At 35.8% G+C, this 26779-nt stretch overlaps 1 protein-coding gene across 1 annotated transcript in view; it reads right to left on the bottom strand.

Annotated features, from left to right (window-relative positions):
- Positions 1-9114: 9114 nt before the first annotated feature.
- The window catches only part of NDFIP2 (Nedd4 family interacting protein 2), a 59513-nt gene continuing 41848 nt past the window's right edge, over positions 9115-26779 (bottom strand). Inside the window, exons 5-8 of the mRNA XM_059903095.1 lie at positions 19707-19831; positions 14304-14370; positions 11491-11596; positions 9115-10076 (exon numbers count right to left, since the gene is read on the bottom strand). Of these exons, the coding sequence (XP_059759078.1) occupies positions 11493-11596; positions 14304-14370; positions 19707-19831 (296 nt within the window). The 3' untranslated portion in view covers positions 9115-10076; positions 11491-11492. The remainder of the gene's footprint in view (positions 10077-11490; positions 11597-14303; positions 14371-19706; positions 19832-26779) is intronic.

Below are 26779 nucleotides of genomic sequence, written 5' to 3'. Positions count from 1 at the left end.
ATGGGACATCTAGTCAACAGCAGATCTAATGGGATGTATATTGTGAGTTTCTGAGGAACCCCAGATTTGGGCAGAATTGGGCAGAGGTACTCTCCCCAGGTAGTACTGGACCGTGGTTGGCTTCCCTGGGCAGGGGTGGAGCAGAGCATCCCTGGAGAACAGAGCACAACTGGAACTCCTGTGAACCACTAGCTGCAGAGAGGAAGAAGACAAGTTGAGCAGAGCATACCCAGGTATTTACATTTCAAATTTACCCATGAAATAAATTATTCCCCTGGGGAAGAGCTAATAAAGAGGTAGAAGAGGTCAGGAGTTACACCAATTACATTCCTTCCACACAGATGAAACATCAAAAGTGGTGACCTCCCACCCCTTCCAAGAGTACACATTAAATCTTAAAAAACAAAAAAAACAAAAAAAAAACCTCACAAACATGGAAGATATTAGCATTATTGGAAACATTTTCCCAGAATTTGAGGACCCAGAGATTTGCCACCTGTAGATGAATGGCTGAAGTTAATACACAGGATGAAGCTCACATGACAAGTAATTTCTCTTGCAGAATATTTTATATTCAGCCTTTACTCTTGCCTTCAGACAATGATAAACTAAGTTTGTGTTAGCCAAGAAATGGTGAGAGAGAGAGGAGGGGGAAAGGAAGAAAGGGCAGGAAGTCAGGGAGGTAAGAACAAAGAAGAGACAGGGGGAGGGAAAGGAAGGGAAGAGGTCATCACTGTTAACAAGGAGGTGTGAACAGTCCCAGGGTTTTTCTACCCAGAGTTGAGAGTGTGGTCAGTTTCAGAATCTGGACCCTGAGCAGGCAACAGGTATCTATCTCTGTAGGGCTTCTTTATATCTTATTGTTTTAACTTTTCTCTGGTAAAAATTATTTTTGTCTGGGGAAGAGAATTTGGGGTGGGGAAAAATGTATTTCTGATTAATATTAAGGGAGAGCATGAGGCAGCACTCAAAGCCGCAGTAATCACTGCAAACCCACTATGGGGAGGCATCTGTGCAAGGCTTTCCTGGTGTGGACAACCCGTGAAGCTCAGGGTCCTTCACCTCGCACGAGACCGGAGGGCAGAACCAGGGCAGGTAAGAGTGGAGACTGTGGGTTTTCTTTAGGCCTGTATGAGCAGCAGGGTCTTTACCTAGAACCCTCCTGACTCAAAAGAAGAAGCAGACTTAGTTTCATTTCTAAAAATAAAAACCAAGATCACGCATTTGGGAGCTGGATCACTGTAAAGGGGAGTGCCTATTTCAGCTGGCCATTTCCATTTGTTGTTTTACCAAGCAGGGATTTGAAAATGGCACCTGCTTCCCCTGGCAAGGTTTTGTTGATGGACAGTGTGGGTAGCATTGAATGATCTTTGAGACAGTGGTTAAATTGTTGCTGTTGACATTTCCACGAAGCCCAGCTCTAGAAGCAATTGTTGAGAAGTTCGTCACTCTGTGGGGCTCCCAACTGGAAAATGAAGAGAATGAAGGGGCAGAGTAAAGCAGATGTAAACCCACTGCTTTCACACTGCTGTTGCAATGACTTGATTGACAATCAATAAACCAGGTGCAAGGAGCTTGGATGGTCAGTAACCCTGTGGGCATGCAAGACTTGTAACTTCTTTTTCACGTTGGTGGCTTCTGATGGCCTGAGCAGTTCTCCTGTCAATTTTGGGGAAACAGATAGTTATGCCTGTGTATCTGTTTGAATTGCTCTTAAGTATCAGTAGTAAAAAACTTGACTAATAACAACCAAGCAAATAATTTATTTTTCTCATTGAGCAAAAAGTTGGAAGATAGGTAGGTCCAGGTCTGGTGCAATGCTCAATGATGTCAGGGAACCTCACGGCTCCTCCTTCCTTACCACTCTTCATACTTAGTCTACCAACTGTTGCCTCAATGGCACAAGATAGCTGCTTAAGCTCCAGATGTCACACCTGAGCCCAAGGCAGGAAAAATTTGGGAAAAGGAAAGGAGGGGCTTTAAATATCTGTTGCTTTAGCCAGAGAACCCTGGGACACAATTTTGGTACTGAAGCAAGGAAAATTAACTTTAAACCCAGAATCATTTTGTTCTTCTCTAAACCTACCCAGGCTGGTTATCCACATCAACCCCGACCCCTTTCCACCTAATAACCTGGTTCCAGAGAATTTCTCACCAAAACAGCTGTAAGAGATCAGAAGACAGGACATTTAAATGCTGCAAATACCTGATCCTGGAGCAGCCCAGCTCCCAAAGGCCTTGAAGCCACAAGTCACCTTTCATCTAGAGACTAAAGGACCACGGAAATAAGCCTTGGTTTCTCAGGAATAAACTACATTCGCAGGAAGAAATAATATTCTCCCCCGAGAGCTGCCTCCTGGAATACAGAGAAAAAGGCATGTTCTCTCCAACACTGTGCCCGGTAACATCTCACCTTGATGAAACTAGAAGTCATGCTGACATCACAGAACACAGGGCCATTCTAGTAAAATAATGTATGTGGAAAACATCTGTGAGAGTATATGATAGTTAACAGTGGTTACTTCTGGAGAGGGAGAGGGAGTTGGGAGATATGTGAAAAGGAGATATCACAATTGATTCCATATATTTCTTGTACCCGTATATTTGGAGAAGAGGGTGCTTATACTATTGCTGGCTTCTGAAGTTAGTAATATGTCAAGTGGTAAAGTGAATGGCTCCAACGACAGGTGGAGAATCTCGGACTTGATTTTTTAAAGGTGTAACCGTGTGCTGGGCACACTGGACTATGAAGTCACACTGGGCCTGGATCCTACCCTCAGCGGAAGTGGCCAGGCGTGACTGCAAATTACTCCGACCCAGAGTAGAAGGTAAGAGGTTCAGGTGCAGTATCATGGGAACTGGAAAGAGAATTAGTTCCTTTTGAGAAGTAGCAAAGAAGGAAGGGCATCATGTAAGAGATGGTAAAATATGAAATGTTTAAACATACTTGCACACTTCCATCTGTTCAAGATCTAGTTCCAGTGTCATCTCTGCAGTGAAGGGTGCCCTGGTTCTCTCAGAGATCAATTACTCAGACCCATGATGTTTGTTCCTATCTATCTCACGTTAGCACCTTTTTCTGTTTACAAATCTGCTTCCATTAGACTCTGAGCTAAAGGGCAGAAAGCATCTTACATATCCAGGGACACACACAGATCCCGGCCCTAGCAGCTATGCCATCCACCCCATCCATCCATTCATTCAATTTGTCAAGATCTGTGCTAGGTGCTGGGGAGGCAAGCAAAGATGAATAAGATAAAATATCCACCGCTGGGGACAGAAACACAAAAATCAACAGTGACGGCGCAGTGTCATAAATGCCTTGACGGGAATCACAGAGGGGTCTAAGAACCAAGAGGACCAGAGTCAGGGCAGGACGACGAGAAAGGCTTCCCCAAAGAGAGAGAATTTAAGCTCGTTTTGAAGAAGGTGGGAAGAGCAATAAGGTAGGAGACGGATTTCATGTGGCGGCAACAGCGTCATCCCTTCAAGAACCATGAACCGGCACTCAAAAATATCTGACCCCAATTACCATCACGGTAGAGTACAAGGGACTTAACTCCAATCTACGTGTTTCCCTTTCAAAGTCATAGACGTTAAAAGAATAAATAAATCCAAGACTAAGAACCCATCATTCATAAGAGAAAGCTGGTGAAGTAATTTATCCTAGAATCAGAAACCACCTGCCCACCAACCTATTTTCTGTTCACTTCCCAACCAGGATTTCAGTGCGCTGGTTCCCTGAGCGAACGCAATTAGTCACCAGTGATAGAGTGACAGCATCTCATCAACTCACAGCGGAACTCCGAGGGACTGGCCTGCAGGCTTCCGAGCTTCAGCCCGGAGACCGTGTGTGCACTTCCTCTGCCCCACCAGCTGGAGCGCTTCCACTCTTTGTATAACTGGGCCCCTTAAAATCAATGGTCATCTAGGCAACTGTCGCTTTCATTCCACTTGCCACAGAGGAGATACAGGGAGCCAGCACTCGATCAACGTGATGCGACTATAATCAGCCTTTCCAAAGGGACTGGCAGATAAAATGCCCACGTCAGGCAAGGGCTTACTTCAGGTCCTGGAGGCATCTGCTAACACCAACTGGCAGCCCAGTCAGGAAACACACAGAGCCGAAAGATGTAATAATAATGTCTACCTTTTTCTTTTGCATAAATCTCACCTAATCCTCAGGTACATATTGTGCTTCCCAACAGATGGGGAAACTGAGGTGTGTCGGTTAAGCAAATTGCCTGAGCTTGCATGAGAGCTGATATTTGAGTCCGGGGGTAATCTGGCTCCAAAACCCAGTCTTTCTGTTACACGAAGCTCCCTCTCTTAATCATCCACAGGTTCCTCAAGGACAGAGAAGGGAAGATACTAGTGGAAAAACATTATATCTTTTTGAGGCGAGAAAAATCAACTATATGGTAATTAATCCAATTCTGCTCGCTTTACGGCATTATGGAGAAAGTAACTGCCTTCTCAGCACAAACAGTTCTATTCTGTCCCAACGCTCCTACGCTGCCCTGCAGATACAGCCCTGCGGAGAGCCACGCTGTGTGTTTAAAGGCAGGAAGACCAGAAGGCTCTCAGTGAGAGAGGTCATGAAGCAAGAACTCCAGAAATGCTCATTAACCGTTTGAGATCTGTATTACGTGCCTTTTCCTTGCCCTGCGAAGTCTGACTTACGTGTTGATCCTAACACTTGTAACTTTCTATCACTTGTACACAAGGAGATAGATATAGAGAGAAACACATGATAAGAGAGGGATCACCAGGACTACTAGACCAAAATCCCACAACTTCAAACTATGGGAAGGAAACGTGCTGTCACGGGGCAGATGTATTGCACTGGAACCTCTGGAAATTGAGGCTGGGATGTTCATTTCCCCCAAATTCCCAGTTGACTATAATGCACCATATTGAATAACAATCACAGCTCTAGAGAGGTATTCAAAGAATCATTCAATCAAAAATTCATCTCTGGAGATCCTGTAGAATTAGAGAAATGTACGACCCAGCTGTCTCTTAAAAGTTCATAACTCTTCAGCTGAAAATGATATTTACGGTGAGGGTTTCAGCCATTTTGGCGAGTTACTCACTTTTTCTGGGTCTTTCCCACGTATACCTGTTATTAAACTTTTGTTTGATTTTATCCCGTTTGAAAAAAAAAGGTTCATAAATCTCAGTGAACCGACGCTTTCCATAGTCTCATCATTTAAAAAATCTGGATTTAGGAAGTGATATTTCACACTTTACTATATTAGGATGAGTGGTCACCAATGCTTGCTAGCAATTAAGGGTCTTTAGGTCTTCTCTCTGAATGAATAAAATGGGAATTAAAGGTTTATGGCCCAAATGCCATAGTTAGTCAAACCAAATCACTATGCAGGAATTTACAGGGCTGAGAAAACTAAGTTTGATGGAAAAGAAATAACATATTTTCACACTAGGGATTTATGCACAAGTACAGTTCTTATACCTCTGAAGAGTTCATCTTTCCAACAAGGTTTTTTGTTACTTTTCACATTCTGAGTCCTCCAGATTTCTTCTGCGCTTTGGGCAAACTTTTGTTGTACTTGCTGATCTCACTATGCTTCTGGTAAAGCTAAAAGAAGAAAAGAAACTGCTTTAAGGAAGGATGGCCTGTGGCCCTTCTCGCTGTCACTAAAGGTAAAGCACTGATTTAATTAAAACAAACATGAAGGAGTAGGAAAGTAATAAAGTGGGTTTGTTTGTTCTTTTTGTTTTGCAAGCTTGAGCGGAAAACCACCTCCAAGATTATGTGAACCAGTGTGTGATCTGGGCTTGCTATAACCTCAGCTGTTAAAGGGGCAATAACCCTATCTCTTCCCTATTTAGCTGTTAAATTTTTTTTTAATGGTTTCCATGAAAACTAAGTGGGTTTTTTAGAAGCAGGTAGCTTAATCTCTCAAAACAAAAACAAACAAAAAAAGAAAGCTAAGTTGAAAACATCAAGAAAGAAAAGTGAAAACAAGCAAACATGTTGAGTTCAAAATAAACATTTTCTTTTTAACTGCTTAACTTTTATGAAGTATGGAATGAGCTTTTTCTGTTTTTCTAAATAACTTTAGGGAAGGTTGCATTTTAGGTCATATGTCCCAAATAAGAATACACACCCGGGCTTCCCTGGTGGCGCAGTGGTTGAGAATCTGCCTGCCAATGCAGGGGACACGGGTTCGAGCCCTGGTCCGGGAAGATCCCACATGCCGCGGAGCAACTACGCCTGTGCTCCACAACTACTGAGCCTGTGCTCTAGAGCCCGTGAGCCACAACTACTGAGCCTGCGCGTCTGGAGCCTGTGCTCCGCAACAAGAGAGGCCGCGATAGTGAGAGGCCCGCGCACCGCGATGAAGAGTGGCCCCTGCTCGCCGCAACTAGAGAAAGCCCTCGCACAGAAACGAAGACCCAACACAGCCAAAAATAAATAAATAAATTAATTAATTAAAAAAAAAAAGAATACACACCCATAAGCAGGTCTGATCTATGGTGACGACTAATCTTTTGCAAAGTAGAAAGAAACATAAATTATCTTCATAAAGCTGATGCTTTTGCATTTATTAAAATTAAACTGCAATCTATCTCCCAACATACAAATTACTGTGACAAGTTAAATGATGTTCCCACACTCCAACCTAATTCCATGCCAGTTGTTTTCATGTAACATAAGTTTGATCATATAAACATTTTGTGAGGCCAAGGTGGTGATAATATATTGTATCAAACTGATTTTCAAAAACATGCATGACAGGTTCACATTTCCACATTTACTGAATTTTATTAACACATATAAAACATGTTTTATATATGGGCAAGGACATTCAATAATAAATGGCACATTATCATCTAACAGTTGAACTTTATCAAGAATGAGGTTTTAGAACATAATACACTAATATTTCATGACTATTTGAAGAATTAAATAGCAAACAATTAAAATAACAATTAACAGCAGTTTAAACATACAAAAAGCTCACTGTTTACTATTTACCGTAAGCAGAATCACTCCAATACAACTTCTATTTAAAAAAAAAAAAAAAAAAAAGGAAAAAAAATATAGTACTATGTGTGTTCTACAGGCCAAAAAAACGGGTGTCTAGGCAGGGCTGACTAGGTGACTAGGTGACTCCTGCCCTAATACTGCAGTTCCTTCTCTCAAAGGGCAGTGGGTTTAGGCAGTCACTTCTCAGCACAGTGTAGAGTTATACACAGGGTGATCATATAATTTCTCCTCCAAATTAGGACGCTTATGAGAGAGGAGGCACTATATAAGGTGAGGAAATAGGAATAACCAGATCTGTTATGAGCAAACCCAGGATATATATGTCACTCTAGTTAAATACAGTATCAGATGCACTATCATTACCTTTGTGCTTTTGGGGACAGTATAGACCAGTTGAAAAAAATTATACTAAATTAAGAAACCCTGAATTTTTCTCCAACTGGACTTTCTGAACTCCACTTTTCCTGTCATCAGAGGTTTTGCTGGAAATATTAGTGATTATTGTCTTAACAGGTTAAAATTTATGAACTTCAAAGGCATGGGATATATAGCTTATAGACTCAATAAAAGGCTAGAGATTAGTATTTTTTTCTATTAAAAAGAGATTTTCATTTTAACCAACCATAATAGAATTTGTCTTTTCATTTTAAATTCCTAAGATGTATCCTGAACACACTATATAGAAAATGCATTTTTACCTTAAATTCAGTTTATTTCATAAAAACATAAAAATGGATTTTTCTGGCCATAACTAGCTTATTCAAACATAATAGAAATAATATATTTTTTGTATTTAACTTCCGAGCTCCAGTTCACACTCATTCAAAAATTGTTTATAGATACCCTAACAAGGATTTTGATTTTCAATCTTTAAGGCAGAGTGCCAAGGCAATTAAGTATCTCCAAAACACAACAGCAGCTATTCTGTCCAAGCTCACAGGAAATGAAGGGAAGTATGTAGGATTTGATAAATCCAGAAGAGAATGTTGTTTTTTAAAATAATATTCTGATTCTCCCGATTGGATGCTGAGATTTAAGACTACCAATGAATTGTACCAATTAAAGAGGATCAGGTAACATCACACTTGAATCTTACAGATTTGGGGGGAAAAAAATCAAAACAAAAAGTGAAGTTTTGACATTGGGTCAACATCCACATGCAGAAACTAAGTATTAACGCCACAGAAACAAAAATAAAATTTTAATAAATTGACGTACGATAGATGATCTAGATATTTTAACTTACGATGTATCATAGCTTAATTTCATTAAAAACTATTACAAAGAACAAAGTACAGGTCTACAGGAAAATTAATGTGCAATAAAGAGATCTAGCACGAGTTCACATTTCTTCTAAGTAAATTTTAACTTTAATTAATTTCCAAATCAGGCAACTAAATCAAATATTTTGTTTCTTTACCCCAGGCTATTGTTTTACTTCAATGGGCGTAACAGGTACTTTAACCAACAATAAAAATTCTAGCAGGGGAGGAGAATAAATGAGGGAAAACAAGAAAATAGGAGGCTCAATTAGCAAAACAAAACATGTTTTATTTATCAAAGACAATGAAATAAATCAGAAAATACAGAGAAATACAAAAAAAGTTATAAAGCATAATAAATTTTATTTTTTCAGAAATGGAAAAATGACCCTGAATAGTTTTAGATGTATCTTTTAGTAGTCAGTGTCTAATAATAAACAAGCAATCAGTTTTATATGTTCTATATAGCTGTATCAACTGATTTTTAAGTTTAAAAGATAATTCCCATCATTTTTAATGTTGCATTTCGAAAGCAAAGATATAACTGAAGAGAAAACAGATGAGACATAAAATGATTTGTAAAATGTAGTAGCTTATGAATGTAAAATAGATTCCAGTTGTGATAATATTCACACACACTCTCGCAACACACTCACACCCCATATTCCACAGACACATTTCCATAACTTGAAAACAGATATTTCACATATCTCAATTCAGGAAATGATTTTTACAAGTTAATCCTACAACCGGAAAGCAAGAAGCTATTAAAAGCACAAGTTTTTATTCGCTAAATTAAACTAAACATCTAAAGGAAAAAATATTACAATGATATTGAAAGACTCTTTTTATTGGCTTTTTAAAAGACAAAATGCAAATGAGAGTATCTTATTCAGAAAATTAATTTTCAAAAATGTCTTAAATGAAATAAATATAATATCTAATACAATCTCTTCCTGCAAGAATCTCTAAGATGAACAATGCTAAAAACCAAGCTTCTCATTTGAGAAACCCTAAAACTGTCATGTCCCTTTAAAAAAAAAAAAGATTTTCTTATAAAGGACATGTGGCATACCCACATTTTCTTAAAATTTGTCCTAAAACTATCTTAAACACCCAAATTTTCTATATATATTAAGTTCACTTAATTTAAAATTAATGAAGAGATATCTAGACACAATTTCTAATAAAACAATGCAGAAAGTAATTTATGCATGGTTATTTACAGAAAGTTTTGCTAAATAATGATGTAAATATTGGTTCAACAATCTGACAAAGCCTAATAATCAGCACTGCAGGTTTCAAAAAACTTTATATATAACAAAGGATGTTTCATGTGTAGAGTTACTAGATAAATCTAAGAGCCAGAAACTAAAGTATTTGACATGGTTAATAATTTCATTTTTATTACATTAAATGTCAGGTCAGAAGTCAATGGCATTTACATGCTGGAAGACTGTTTATCACTCAACTCTTTCAATTATATCAAACACTGATTAATCAAATGTGCCTGCACTTTACTGCTACAACTTTACGGTTTCTTTCAAGTATACCCAAATCTTTCAAATGGGCACATATGCAACTGTGCAAAACAAATGAAATATAAATATTTAAGAGAATGAACAGAAACGGCTTTTAAGCATAAACCACTCTGCCATTCAGTTTTGAAGCTCTACCTTTTCTTCACTAATTTGTCTTCTGTTTTTAGTAGTCTTCTATCTTATTAAAGTTGCAGGTTTACAGACGATCTGGAAATTTCACATTGATATAAGAAAGGAGTGTCTGGTCGATGCAGTCTAGGGACAAAAAGAATTAGCCTTAAAATGTATTAAGTTGCAATTATCTAAACGACAGCATAATGAAAACCCATCTTATAGTAGTATTACATCAAGTATATAATATCCTTTTGGTAAGAATGACATAAGGTAGCATATATCAAAATATATTCTAAAGTTTAGGTTTCTAACCATCTAGAAAATATTTACATTATAGTTTAAACTCTTGAAAATGCAAACAAGGTAATCACACTGAATATTCACAGAATATCATTTAAATCAGTAAAATTACTTTGCCTTTTATCTTACAGGTAATACCGACAAACTCTTAAGGTCACTGCTTGTAAAGACATTTTACCAGTTAAAGAGAAAATGTGACATCTTCTAGGGGGAAGAAGAAACCTTAGTGGAACATTTAAAGTGATATTTAAATATAATCCAGAAATGCAATTGTAATCATTGTTCTCTTTAGCAGAAATAAGTAAATCATGTTAGCTTACATAAAACTCATATAAGCATAAAATTTAAGCAACCAAATCACAAACCATACAATTTATTTATACTTAAGTCATAGCAACTTGAAACATTTTCTACTTAAAGATACATCCAGAAGTTAAGTGTTTTAGTAGACATTTTGCTTATGCAGTTCAACTACTTTAAAAGTTCAAATCAATGAAGTGTATGATACTTGCTTTAAAAGTATCAATAGTATAGGAGTAGAGATATGAGGTCTCTTCATGTGAAGATCTACTAGCGGCACAATAAATAAATGCCTTTACTATAGACACAGCCTCCAGAAACTCACTGGATAACCAGTAAGACAACCTCTGCTCATTTCTTTATATTCCCATTTATTCAAGTTGCAGCCTTCGTTGTTGATACAAACTGGCACACATTAAGAAAATAGTAACAAAGCTCCTATTTTCTTCACACAACTTTTATTCATTGATTCAGTTTGTTAAGATCAGTGCATGGCAAATTGCTTTTCAATCACAGATTTGTTTTTTTGTTTGTTTGTTTTATCCACCAGATATCTATGTGAATTTCACACTGTTTTATGCAAAATGCCCATTCTCTCTGTGTAAGTGCTTTGTCATACTTTGTTTTCCAAGCTTTCAAATGCTGTGCTGGTGGTTACTTCATATATATCCTGTGGTCAAGCTTTAACAAGAAATTTAAAAGTCTGATTTAAAGTTTCAGTTTACTCATAATACATTTTTAAAAATTAAAATGTATGAAATTCAATTTTAAAAATGGAAGTTATCTTAAAAGTTCACAACTTCTTAAATTTCAGTAAGTGACTGTTAACAGTATAAAAATCTATTAATTATGCTAAATTTGAGTAAACAACATGAGTACACATGAAGCATTTAATATGCATCTGGTGAATTTGAATACAAAAGGAATAAACAGTTAATATATTAATATTTCTTACCTCTATAATAAGAAGAAATATCTTGTTCTATGAGCAGCTGCCATGCTTTCAGACATGTTTCTGACTTTTAGATAATTAACAAATCCTCTGAAGAAAAGCAGCAGGCCTGAGAAGGTTGAAATAATACAGATATGTTATGTTCTTACACAGAAAGGGGACACAATAAATTTTAGATAGACAATTATAAACAAGATCCTCTTGGTCTAAGGAATTTAACATGTAGGATTACAGTCATTCCATAATATATTTTACATTATAATGACAACTCTATTGTAAGGAAATATAATAAAATTTTACTGCCACCCCCAAATTCTTTCAATTTGTTACACCTAGATGTACCTAAAGTAAAGTAAATCCAGCCATGAAAATCCAAAATTACACAAAAATACACACTTACTAAATTATTTCTTAAAAAGCAAAGCTACCTAATGCATTTAAACTGATTCAACTCATAGAAATCCCATTTTATACCAAACTTTTTAATTACTATAACTACTAAGCAAACTAAGACATATTTACTGATATAAAGTATTCAAGAGAGAACATATGCACGTAATTGTTAACAATTGTGGGATAAAACCAACAATAAGCCTGTCTAGCAAGATCAGGTGCCTGTCATCTGCAAGATCTGTATTTAGCGATATGAGCATTATGCAAATAATTTACTTATTAACTATTATTTTCAAGTAATAATAAAAGACTAATTTATAATAAAAATTAAGTTGAGAAAAATCAAGAAAGAAGACTTTGGAAGCAGCCACTCTAGTGATTTCTTAAATGATTTGAGATCTATCTTCTATCTATCTCAGGGTTCTCCTCTGTAAAATAGTATTTTTAAATAATAAACATTTACATTAATAATCATTTATAATAATCACAGGTATCTTTAGTAATCAATAAAACAAAGCCTGTGAAATGCTTCAAAGTTTCAGATGAAAAATATTAGCTAAGTATAAAAAGCATCACCATTATTAGTAGAGTTAAGTCTTTGATATACTTAAGCATACAATTCTAAGGGCAACATTTATTAACTCCAGTAAATTTTTAACTAGGTAATGGTGGGCGGGAGGGCAGGGACCAAAAGATATGTACGCATGCAACTTTCCTCACCAGGAGGAAGAGTCTGTCAATTTAAAATGTAAAGTCTCAACTGAAATTTGTAACCCAATTCTAAGACAATAATCGAAGCACTAAAATAAGAAGCATGGTTATAATAAATTAGAAAGGAAAGATAGAAGAGATATACAAATAATGACTTAAACAAGTGGTATAAGTTTCACCTAAATCTGATCCCATCTGCTTCCCATATCCTCTTTCTACTTGTGACTCCCACACTGAATTCTACCCTCATGCCCTTCCAGATGCTGTTCAAAGATAATGATATTGTGATCCAAACGTAAAAGTATTACTGAAAAATGTAAACCAAAATTATTTGTGAAATCCCTTCTTTTGTCTATGAAGCTGCTGATTCTAAGACATATTTTGTTCTGCTCAGGCATTTTCCAAAATAAGCCAATTCACATCTAGAAACCGATCACTCAGCAGCTATTGTTTCTCAGCATTCTATGATGTGCTCAACACTCTTCTGAGTATTATGTGAGAGCAACATTTTGATCATGAATTAAGTTTTCACATTCCCCTAAATGCTAGATTATGGCTCTGATATGGAACTGGGGCTGTCCTCTGCATTCTACTCTGTCTCACAGTTGCCTTCCGAAGACTCCTCAATCCGCTAATAGTATTTATAAGCAAGTATCTCATTCAGTGTGCTTAAATACCTAAAAGACTTCATCAATTTTTTCAGTTTTAAGGAAGAAACTCAATAATGAGCACAGAATCAGTCAGAAAACAATTAACAATACAAAAAACTGGCTAAACTTTTGTACAAGTCTGACTCCCCAACAAAATCACAACTTTAGAATAATTTCATTGTAATTATTAGAGAAACAATCTAGGATTTTTAGTGACCTTAACCGACCACTAAGATTTTGTTTCCCCAAAGATCCAAAAGATGCAACAGCAGGACTAAATAAAAACTCAAGGAGAACACTGCCACCTACTGAAATGCTATTTTCTGGTATAAATTTATGTTACTAGAGAAATGTGGGCTCTTAAACCTAAATAGAAACAAAATGTATTCTTCATGTCAGTAAATAAACTTGAAATGTGGATTAAAGGTATAATGTGATTTTAAGATTAACTTAATTATCATATATCTAAAGAGGAAAACACAAGGGATCAAAAATCGGAAATCCATAAAATTCATCAATATTAATAAAAGACATGCCTTGTAAGAAGAAAACTCAACAGAAGTACTGTGATCATTAGGCATGAAGCCCTTCCTTATGCCTGACTGATTAATGATTAATGCAGGGTACACTTCAAAAGTGTAAAGAATGTTTCAATGATCCAAAAATAAAAGAATGGACAGAATATCCAACTATCCTCCTCTCAACACCTCCTACGATCATTAAAAGAAAATTATGCATGTATATTTTCCAAAATAAATGCTGAAGGCAACTATTTTTTAATCATTTTAGGATTTTCAAGTGTTGTAGGATTGACTTATCATTCAACCACTGATTCTGTAAATTGACAGGCTCTGAATTTTAAATCAGAAATCCAGAGTGCTACATAGAATTATCTGAATAGCCAAGATGATATAAGTGTTTGGATATGAGAATTTTACAACAGGAAAAATTTTTTCCACATAAATTACAAAACAGTATATTTACATCTCACATTTGTAGGAAACATCAAAGTTAAACTAAATGCAAATTAGTCATACTGAAATGCATTAAGAATAAACTTACCAAGTACAAGAAATATCCACCAAAGCCAATACTGTCCATTGAAATATCCAGTAAAATAATCAGAAAACTGTGGAGTGAACATAAATATATTAACCGTATTTGTGTACCTAAATTTGAAAATCATAAGTCTTAGTTTCAGAATGATCTACCTCAAATAATCTTTAGCACTTAAAACAGCACAAAAAGAGAAACAGAAAAGAAAAAAAATACTTAATGACATACACATATAATTATTTGAGAAAAAATAACAGCAAACAAACTTATGCAAAATATTTTAGGAACAAAAAATAGTTTCAAACTGCTTGTAAAGAAGAAAGATAAGTGCTATATATCTGAATCCAACATTTTCTCATTAAGGAGTTCACATGTCAGTTCTTTTTTCATAATCTCTCAAAGCCACAACTACCATCCCAAACACACTACAGCAACCTGCTGCTTTAGATATTAACACCAAAAGCCACATTAGTTTAATCTTATCAGATGGGGATGTTCTGCTGACCTCTAAAAAGAAGAGCTTTTGACCTTCTGTACACCCCCTACTGTTAATCACTGCCAAGAATACTAGGCACATAAAGACCCCCAACTCATTAGAGTCTTTTTATTTTCAAACTAGATGCTCCAGCATTCATTTCCCAACAGTGAGCTGAGAACAGCTAAATGAACCTTGAAGCGGCATTTCAACAGTTCCTATTAGTGGCCGTGGTAGACAGTTTATATTCTCTGTGAAGTGAGGATATGAACAGGCAGATGGAAGGCAGGGTTTGATGATACTGGACACAGGTATCTTTTCCTTGATTAGACTCGGGACATGATGATTTATTATCTTCGAAAAGTTTTCTTTTTAAATCAGTCTAATTTTCCTGCTTATTTAATCTACTCTGTTTCCATTGGTCTCTGAACCGAATCTGATTTAACTAAAAATGAGTTTGTTAAATGCAGATTTGTCCTCAGATGTATCTATCTCCAACTTTATAGGTAATTATTTCCAACTATTCATTGGTAATTTCCATAAAAGCTTAAAAATCTTACAGGTTTGGTAATAACAAAAATGCTTACAAATTGTAATGTTACTAGTGAGGAAGCATATCCACTAAAGGTTATCTAAATCTGTTTTTAAAAGCTTTTAAATTATTCTCACAGGAAGTATTTACAATATATGAACCATGATCTAAGTTCTCAGCTTAGAGTTTTAGAAATTACAAAGATTAGAGATTTCAAAGTACCATCATAGATGCAAATCCCACATACTCCTACACCTTTAAAATATGTACAATAAAGGAAGAACTAGAAAATTGTGGAAATATAGCTTGTAAAGTAGGAAAGCACTACACTACTTTTTAATCAAATGATTAATAATTAGAAATAAAAGGTTTTCATACAGGTTTTAGAGATTATAAGAACAAAAGGAATAAAGAACCAAAGCAATACATTTTTAACTTTCTAATTTTTAAATATATTTAAAAATACATATTTCTAATATTTAAAATATATTTAATACATAATATTACCCGACAAGAGGCAACCAGAAAAGAACAATGTCATTCTTCACCAAAAGTACTAACCTGCAGCTATTCTTTATTTATTCCCAAGTGAAGAATAGAATTACCTTCACTTTGAAGTCAAAGAGAAAAACTCACCATGTAAAAAGGATAAACTAATAAGCTTTGGGGCTCATTACTAAGTTATCAAGTGTTTCAAAATACTAAAAGTCATAGGGCTGAGCCAAGGTGTGTTTTTGGTTTTTTTAAAATAAGTAAATAACTCATGTTGACTGGTCAACTGCAGGCTGCAGAAATCAAATTTTGGAAAATAAATTAACCAACAATAAGAATTTACCTGATTTAAATTTGAAAAAAAAGAATTCATCTGATTTTATTTTATTAATATGACACCAGTATTTTATTGTTTACATACTGCCTACTTTCTAAAAGACTTGTCAGTTTTTAATAAAATATATATGCCTTCTAAAACAAATAATAGAAACATCAAAAGCCTTAGAAATAATATCAGAATCTTGGGCTAAAGATATTTACACTAAATATGAGGTTCACAGCAGCTCAGAAACAAACAGAAAAGCAGCAGTTAATTTATAAATTGCTTATTATCTAATAAAAGGAAACACCAGGCTTTCAGGAGAAAACCTTTCTCTCAGCACTGAACTACAAGGGAAATTTATTGCCTTGAGCATTATAATAAAAGTCAAAGTACAGTGTTACAGAGGCAGTACAGAATTAGGAGAACAGGCACTGAACTGAAATCAAGCTAGATTTAAATCCACATGCAAACTGTGGGACACTGAGCAAGTTATTAGACTTTTTATTCTTAGTTTCATCATCAATAAAATGGCTGGCTTGTCTCCAGCATCACTGATACAGACAGGGTTAAAGAATTTAGTGCCTGTAATGAATTATGCCTGGAACATAGTAAGTACTCACTGAATGGTGGCTATTGTTATTTTATAACAAAAGATTTTTTAAAATCCTTCTCTTATATCAATTCTCAATATACACTACAGGTATAATATTAACCTTAACTCAGTAAAGGTATTTTAAAAGGAAACTAAACAGTCCCGGTGATTAAACTTGATGCTCTTATATACCTTAGAAAACTTTGAGAAACTCCAGTCTTTGAATTTAAGGTCCCCATCTTTATCACACTGACTGGAGTTGATTGCTAGACAATCTAACCGCTTCTCAACCTGGGATTCTAAGAGAGAATTAGGCCCTAATATCCTAGAGGCAAAGGTTGCATATAATGCACTAATTTCTTTTTTATGAATGTAGAATGATACTAGCAATTCAATAACTTTAGGAGAATTGAGAAAATCAAATCATTTTCTGTGTTCTGTGACTTAGACAAGAAATCTCATTTGAATAATAGTAATTAATTCTATTATTAACATAACCAATGTTGGACATTACCTAGTTCCAACTCTTTTGAGATTTTTCTAGCAATAACTTCTGCAAAGGCAGGGACTGTCTATCTCTGCATGCCCCATAACACCTAACAGATTTATGCTAATGGTGGGAACCCACTCTACATTTTTTAAATGAAATTAAAACAAGTAATTGCCAGGGGGGCAGTTCTTACAATGGCTCTTCACCTTAGAAGAAGCCCGTCCATAGGTCCCACCAAGAATCAACTGTTTAATAACCAAATCCTATAATCTAGTCTGAACAGAGACAGGGTCTGAGAAGATTACTGAAACCCTGGGAAGTAATAAAATAAGTTTTAAAATAATGAAGAAACACATAAAATTCAAAGTTTTAATATTTTTTATAATGGGTAATTTTTTAATCTATTTGACAATGTAGGTGCATAATTGAAGTGTCTGAAGCACTTAATAAAAGCCGACATATTAGTATATGATTCTACTGCAAATTCCTCAGGAGGACTTGACTCATTCAACTAGAAATCAACGTTTAAATATATATGATTTGTAGAAAGTATATATTTTATTAGTTGTATATAGCATTTAAATGTGTGGGGAACTTTTAAGAAGAGTTATTAATTAACAAAGCCACTTTCCTAGCCTTACCTAAAGAAATCAGGAGAAGAGCTTTGTAAAAAGGAGCCAAAAGGGGCCTTCAAGAGGCAAAGGAAAAGAGCTGGGGGAAGATTATGTGAACAATACTACTGCCTGTACAATGCGTACAAAAAATTATTCGGGGGCTAGAAAAGCTGTTGAGATAGGAGAAAGAAAAGGACTTCCTGTTATCTCCCTACATACTACCTTGTAAATGATACGAGATAGACAGAGGGTGATTTCCAGGAACAACAGGAAAATGAGAAGAAAGGCTTAGAAGGAATGTAAAGGAAAAAAAGATGAGTTCTCATAACTACCTCAAAGGCCTGTACTGTAATTTTTAGCTCTTAATGTTACCAAAAACGAAAAAAAGAAGAAGAAAAAGAAAAAAGAAACAGTGAGAAGATATTTAAGTCCATGATAATTTCACTAACCAATGGAAATTTTTATGTTTTAAAACTGATTTTAGGCAGACCTACGCTATATCACAATAGTGGCAGCCAAGATTTACTGAGCACATATACTTGTGCAGCAACTGAGCAAGGTACTCTAAATGTGTCATGTTCATGCCTCACAAAAATACTGAATGGCAGCTATTATCAGCTTACCATGAAGAAACTAATGCTCAGAACAATTTAAAAACTTAAAGTTAGAACACTGATGTACAAAAAGATGAGATTCAAACTAAGATTTATCTGATTTCAAAGTTCTTTCCACTTACTGAGACTTCCCTGGTGGTGCAGTGGTTAAGAATCCGCCTGCCAATGCAGGGGACGCGGGTTCGAGCCCTGGTCCGGGAAGATCCCACATGCCGCGGAGCAACTAAGCCCGTGCGCCACAACTACTGAGCCTGCGCTCTAGAGCCCGCGAGCCACAACTACTGAAGCCGGTGCGCCTAGAGCCCGTGTTCTGCCACAAGAGAAGCCACCGCAAGGAGAAGCCCACGCACCGCAACGAAGAGTAGCCCCCGCTCACCACAACTAGAGAAAGCCCTCAGGCAGCAACGAAGACCCAACACAGCCAAAAATAAATTAATTAATTAATTAAAAACAAACAAACAAAAAGTTCTTTCCACATACTAACAAGCGCTCATATAATACAGTCATAAAATGTCCACACCACAGAGATCACTATGATAGTTAAGTACAGAAGTTAGAATAAGTCTCAAAATAATTGAGCTCATATACACAAAATGAACATTTGTGAACTACATAGGAAATTTTATGTATTTTAATTTTAGAGACAAAAGTGATAGAGGCTATCAAGACACTCACCCTGGGGAGGGGTAAGATGTGACAGGGTGAGAGAGTGGCATGGACATATATACACTACCAAATGTAAAATAGATAGCTAGTGGGAAGCAGCCGCATAGCACAGGGAGACCCGCTCGGTGCTTTGTGACCACCTGGAGGGGTGGGATAGGGAGGGTGGGAGGGAGGGAGACGCAAGAGGGAAGAGATATGGGAACATATGTATATGTATAACTGATTCACTTTGTTATAAAGCAGAAACTAACACACCATTGTAAAGCAATTATACTCCAATAGGGGCTTCCCTGGTGGCGCAGTGGTTGGGAATCTGCCTGCTAATGCAGGGGACACGGGTTCGAGCCCTGGTCTGGGAGGATCCCACATGCCGCGGAGCAACTGGGCCCGTGAGCCACAATTGCTGAGCCTGCGCGTCTGGAGCCTGTGCTCCGCAACGGGAGAGGCCGCGATAGCGAGAGGCCCGCGCACCGCGATGAAGAGTGGCCCCCGCTCGCCGCAACTAGAGAAAGCCCTCGCACAGAAACGAAGACCCAACACAGCCATAAATAAATAAATAAATAAATAAATTATACTCCAATAAAGATGTTTAAAAAAAAAAAAGACACTCACCCTGACAATAAGGATCCATTTGATCAAGGAAAGGCCAAATCCACAGATGGCGCCATACCTTCCCGCTATGGTATTGGTGATACAGAAGGATAAACAAAATCCAAGCCAGTTGAAGATAAATGCCACTGAAAGCAAGAGAAATAATTCTTTAAAAGACCACACTTAGGAAACAAATTAACAGAGACATAATATAAACATCAATAATACTTCATGACTCAATGGAAATAGCAGTTCTTTCTCTTAATTCTGTACTAATTAAGTCTTCTTTAGAGACTATAGTTTACCTTTTGCAAATGTATTAGTTATTTACTATACATTAACAAGTGGGTGAGCTTGGTTTCTTGTCAGTTTGGTCAACAAGAATCAATACCTTACAGCTTACCACCAAAAGGTGAAACTGCATTTTTTTTTTCTTTTATACATACATTTGTTATTGAAACTGCATTTTTAAACCGGTTAAAAATTAGGTCACAATGTAGCTCCCATGTGATCCTACCCAAAAAGTCTAGTCTAAGCCATCATCAGCCAGCCAAATTAAAAAGCAATATTAAAGATGAGCCGAATAAATTATAAATTACTGTTCCCAGAGCAGATACTGTTCATTGCCTTCTCTTCTTACCTAACAAACCTGTTGTTCCCCTTCCCAGGAACCCACCAACCTCTAGAGCCTGTATTTTTAGGAAAGACTGGACCCCATACTTAGCCCCCAAAGGTGAGTCCTGTCTGGGAAAATCACAGAAGGCCCAAATCCCTTGCCAGTGAATTTTTTTTTAAATAGGACTTCTGAAAAACATTCTTAAAAACACAGCAAGGAGAGGGAAGATGGAATATAGGTAAAACAACAGTGGTTTTAAATTGATCACTGTTGAAGCTGGGTGATGGATACACAGATGTTCATTACACTCTTGTCTAGTTTGAGAATTTCTACAATGAAAGTTTTTTAAAAAGAAAAGAAGAAAAGGCCCTTCTTCCACTGGGTATCACGTTTAACTGTAATACCTGGAACTGCTGCAGGGAGCCTGCTATCAGCCTGAGGATTCAACCATCACTCCAAATAGTGGGGGAGTGAAGAAAACCGAAGCAAAGCAAAGCAGAGCCACAGCACTGATACGGTCTGTGCCTGAGGTCTGCTCATCCAGGGACTTCTTGTTTTGTGAGATAATCTCCTAACTATTTAAAACAGTTGAGTAAGGGATTTCTATTTCTCACAGCAGAAACCATTCTGACATAGGTCCTTGAGATATAATCAGAGTACCTTATTTACGTCCAAGATAGCAACATCACCAAAATAATAATAGTAATAATAATAAAACTAAAGATCAATTTGAACCTAAATCTTGTGCAGTGCCCAGCCTCTTACCCTAAATATCTCCAACCAAGCCTCAGGGAGAATAAGGCAAATTACCTAGAGAAATTCTAGTTTTTCAGAATTCTAAAGACAAAGAGGAAACATTTTAGGATAAGTTTAAATGAAATGGCTATTTCTTCGAAGTAATGCCCCTACTTCTGTAATTTCTTCCTTCCTAACACTTTCTAGTCGCAGCTTTTTTGATCATTTATGGGAAACTGTACTATATGGTGTGACAGTCAGAAAAATCAATTTGAAATAAGAGACTCGTGTTTGAGTCACACCGTACTCACTCACTAGATATATGACCTTGGGCTCACTGCTGACTTCTGTTCAGCCACAGTCCTCTGATCTTTAAGTACCTACTTCACAAGATTGATAAGAGGATTAAGTGAGAATGTAAAGAGCTTAAGCATAGGACAGAACCTGGCACGTGGTGACTGCTAAAAAAACGCTAGCCGTCATCACTACCCATGCAAAATGATCTCTTCACATTACAGACTAGGTCCCATCTTTCCTGGAAAAAAAGTTCAAGAGACACTACTATAAATAAAGCTTGTTTACTCTCTACCGTACTGCACAACAGAGATAGGATATTTCCATCACTGTAGAATAATCTATTGCACATAGCCACTCTGTGTCAAACTGGCTAATATTTGTGTTAGTTGTAGGGAAAGCACATAACAAAAAATAATTTTATATCTATTTAAAGTAAAGAATTTATATTACCAAACAGCAGTAGAGATTCCCAACTGGTTGCTACCTATGTGTTAATGACAGGCTGAGATATTTCTCTCCTCAGCCCTTAGGGCGGGCAGGTGAGGTCTGGGGCAGAGGACAGACCGCCACCAGTCCTGAGCACCTCACTCCTTTATCTCAGTGTGCTATAAACATTCTATCGTTTTGCCAGCATGTCATGTTGTTGAAACATAGGAGGCACTGATGGAGAAAATCCAAAACAGCAAAACATTCCAAAAGTGTATTTTCACCTTTGAGTATGTGTAGGTTTAGCTTTGGGGAAAAAATAATTTAAACACTGTCCAATTTCTTCAAAATCAGATTTACCGATATCTATTATATGTATCATTGCACCCAAACGAGAAATAAGATTCAGAAGAACAAAAAAGTAGTTAATGAGCCACCATGTTTTCTTTATGCTCTCCGCCAGCAGTATGAATCCCTATAAATTGTGCTCATGTGATATAATTTGTTATAGACTGAACTCTGTCCCCTCAAAATTCATAGATTAAAGCCCTGACCTCCAGTGTGACTGTGTTTAGAGATAGTGCCTTTAGGCAGGTAGCTAAAATTAAATAAGGTTATAAGGGTGAAGCCCTAATACATAGGATTGGTGTCCTTATAGGAAGAGGAATAGACACGAGAAAGCTCTCTCTCTCTGCACACACGTAGAGAAGAGGCCATGTGAGGACACCACAAGAAGACAGCCAACTGCAGGTCCAAAGAGAACCCTCACCAGAAACCAAATTTTCTGGAACCTTAAATCTTGGATTTCTACCCTCCAGAACTGTGAGAAAATAAATTCTCATTGTTTAAGCCACCCAGACCGTGGTTTTTCGTTATGGCAGCCTGAACAGACAAATGCATAACTTAATCATCTTTAATTGGTTTAAGCACTAGGAAAACAGAGTAGTTGTGACTACTGAAGCATAAATAGATTCACTTTTTATGGCCCTTGGCCTATAAAATAGAAGTAAAGCTGAATAGGTCTTTAAGGTACAGAAAGAGCAAAGCATTCAATTCTGGATCCTCTGTGACATGTCTGTCTCAGTTGTCAAAAAAGAGAATTTAATAAATTGTACACTAAACCTTAAGTATGTAAAATCCATAAAAGAAATAATGTGTAGTAGAGGCAGGTGAACATATACATGCCTAAGAAAGAAGACAAGAACAGGACAAGTTAAGACTTAGAACAGCTGGGCTCCACACAAAGTCACAAGGCAAGTAAGAAGCATAGCTGGGACTGGAGTATCCAAGTCTTTTATGCCTATATCCAGTGATCTTTTTATTATATATACTACCCAAGGAGGTTAGCAGAATAATCTAGAAAGCCATATTGTACACTGTAGTTTATCCATTAACTAGTAAGGCTACACTTTAAAATTTTCAATAGCCACAAGATACTTATTAATAATAAAGGGGAAAAGAGTAACTTCATAGTGAAGAAAGCTGGCGGACACTACCTTAACCTGATGAGAGTTAACGTCACTAGCAATAAGACATATCTAGATCATTGCTTCTAATTTGATGTACTGGAAAGAACACATCATTTCTGTGGTATTCTTGAGGGGGGAAAAGAAAAAAAGGAAAGAAATGCAAAACCTGAATCTAATCATGAGGAAACATGAGCTAAATCCAAACTGAAAGACATTCTACAAAATAACTGACCAGTATTCTTCAGAAGAATCCAAGTTGTTATGAAACAAAGGAAGACTAAGAAACTGTTCCAGGTTGAGGCAGACTAAGGAAACACAGAAACTAATATAATGTGTAATCCTGAAATAGATGCTAGATCAAGAAAAGGACATCAGTGGGACAACTGGCAAAATTTGAATAAGGTCTACAAACTAGTTCGTAGTATTTCGTAATGTTAATTTCCTAATGTTGATGATTGGACTGAAGTTACATACGTTAACACTTGGAAAAGCTGGATGAAAGTTATATGGCAATTGTACTATTTTTGCAATGATTTCCTAAATTTAAAATTATTTCAAAATGAAAAGTTTAAAAGTTTTAAATTAAAAAAATTTTGACACTTGCTTTGAAAATAAACAAATGAATATCATAAATGAATGAATACCAATATACTAACATTAAGCACTTATTAATTTTTTTATCACAGAAAAATCCTCATTATATATAAATGCACCAGGTTTCAAACACAGTAAGTTCCCAGACAAAGAATAATCAGTTTCACTATACTTGATTCTGAACTGCATAAAGGCAAATTCCTGTCTTATCCTCATGCAATTCTCTTCGTTTAAACTATCAGCCATTGAGAAAAACATGAAGCTAACAATTTATTAATTTTAAGACATTTCCACTAAATTACAAGCAATGAAATGACAAAATTATTTTTCTTATAAACAGAACAAATTCAATAAAATGTTCACAAATAGTATGAGTTTCTTAATGTGTAGTTATAATTCTTAGATGTCCCCCCTTTCTGGATTCACTTATAATATGTGACCTCTTCTAAAAGCTATATAAAAACAGAGCTTTACATGAACAGAATAAGTCATCAATGCATTGTTTTTCAATGTGTAGTGCCCAGATAACCCCTTTAAGAACTGTCACTTTTATGACTCATCCATGGTAGGTACTTGAAAGAATTTACTGAATAAAGATGCTCAATATCACTAATCGTTGGGGAAATGCAAATTAAACCACAAAGAGATACTACCACACAACTATTAGATTTCTAAAATTTTTAAAACTGTTAATACTAAATGCTGATGAGGATCAGAGCATTCACTGCTGGTAGGAAAGCAGAACGGAACTGAAAGACAGTTTGGCAATTTCTTACAAATCAGAATTCACGTTTCAAAACACCTTTCTAATTCTTTTTAAAGTTACGTACAAGTAACTTAATATCTTTTTAATTATGTTTCCCTCAAGTCTAAAATGGGAATAATGCTGGTGATTAATTATTACTATAGCATGCTGACGTGAAGAGTCACACACAGTACGAAAGGCTAAACCTTAGAAAAGTTTTCTAAACAGAATCCATTACATTTTTAAGCATTAGAGTTCAAGGTCATTTCCACAGAATGTCAATTATCCAACGAACCAAACCTTAATTTCTAGCTTTTAACTAACATATATAACTGACTTCTATTTCATTCTTTTAGAGACAAAATCTCTTAAAAGTATGCTCAGATACAAGCACATAAGGCACATATAAGGCATTTTTCAGTGACACTTCAAGGGATTAGGAGAAGCAAAACATTATCAGGGGATACACACATTTCGTTCTTTACATTTTCTGAACATGGGCAAGCAATTATCTTACCAAATTTACGCGTAAACTTTTTTTAGGGTTACATGTGGTAAGAGACTGAATTGTAGACATTGAAAACAGAGAAGGAAAGAATTAAACCAACAAAAGGTTTTAATTGAAATATTCTTATTGATAATCGCTGCAGTTTTAGTTGCACAACTTGTATAACCTGAAATGCTTAAATTATAAACCACGTTAAAGAAAATCTATTTCCAGACCTTAGAAATAGACAATAAAACAGAACCTAGACAATAGCTACTGGATAGTTGAGAGTTTGGAAAATATAGCAAGTTGCAATTTGTAGAACAGCCACTAGATGGTAGTGACTACAAATAAATCTATGCTCATTAAAGCAAATAAACTGACGTACTGGCCTACAGCCTACCCAAAGAAATGTTATCAGGAAATGAAGGTGAAAAATAATTTATAATCTTACTCTTATAATACTGGTGCAGTATTTGTAGAATAGGAAGCATAAAGATATAAACTGTAGAAACATAATTTAGTAAAAATGTAATAAAAGGCAGGTAATTTACATTAATATATTAAATGTAAATATTTATATTCATATTAATTAATGTACCACCAGTGGCCAAAAATAAGGTCAACCAAGTGCCTAGGTTACTGTGCACTTACAACACTGGTGAATCAGTGAAATGTCAGATCTAAAAAATAAAGATTGATAAGAAGATAGCATGGTTAAGTGAAATACAGAAATGGAGAGATAATAACTAAGCTCTGAGTCAAGTAATTAGATGGTGTCAAATAACATGTTTTTATTCCTAAGAAACAGGTATTTATACTAACTACAAATAACTACAATAAATTTAAATTCTTTCTTTTTCCAATGAAGATTTCTTAAAAGACATAACCATGAAAGGAATTAATGTTTACGCTACTCTTTTTGTAAAGAAAATATGTGGGAAGCCTGTTATTAATATAAAGGGTTACCAGATTGAACTTAAACTAAGAAAAAAATTAAAGTTCACTAGACTAACAGTACAAAACAGAGTTATCTGTAGCCAAAGTGTTCATTTCCTTTTCATCATACTTAACATCATATCTAACTACAAATTATAACTAAAACCACAAGACATAAATATTGCATATACATTAGCTGATTGCCAACCTGAATATAATTTAGTAAATCTGAAGAGAAAAATGTAACTGCCTGCCCATCCACCCACGCATTTCTGAGCGGTTTAACTACTTCTATTCTTCAGTAGATGAAATGAAATAAAGAAAGGAAGCAAGAACCATTTCAAAATGCACGAAAAGGTAAGGGAATTTTCAGACTCAAAAGTAACTCAACTTAGGAAGTATGTATTTTCTATTTTGTCTATTATTAAAGTTGAATGTGGTACTTTACATAGGTAAAACATTCCTCAGTTCTATCATCAATATTAACTCCACAGCTGAAATAAATTAAGTCAGCGTTCTATCAAAGAAGGTATGAAAGCTTGGTCATTGAACCAGGTTGAGGGCAGAAATTAACCCTATCATAATCTAATAAATGTACTTAGTTGAATACTGGGTTTCCAAAAATTATTTTATCAATTTAAACAGTTTGAGTGTCATAATATTATTTACTGAATGTACTATGTGCCATTCCTGAGATAGGAACTGAAATAATGAAGGCTATAATGAATTCTTTCCACAAGTAGCTTAAGTCTACTTTATAAAGTCAAATGTTAAATTAAGAATGTT

This window comes from Balaenoptera ricei, chromosome 18 (genome assembly GCF_028023285.1).
Source record: "Balaenoptera ricei isolate mBalRic1 chromosome 18, mBalRic1.hap2, whole genome shotgun sequence".
Lineage (NCBI taxonomy): Eukaryota > Metazoa > Chordata > Mammalia > Artiodactyla > Balaenopteridae > Balaenoptera > Balaenoptera ricei.
The sequence above is the reverse complement of the archived record's forward strand: the minus strand, read 5'-3'. Positions and strand labels throughout refer to the sequence as shown.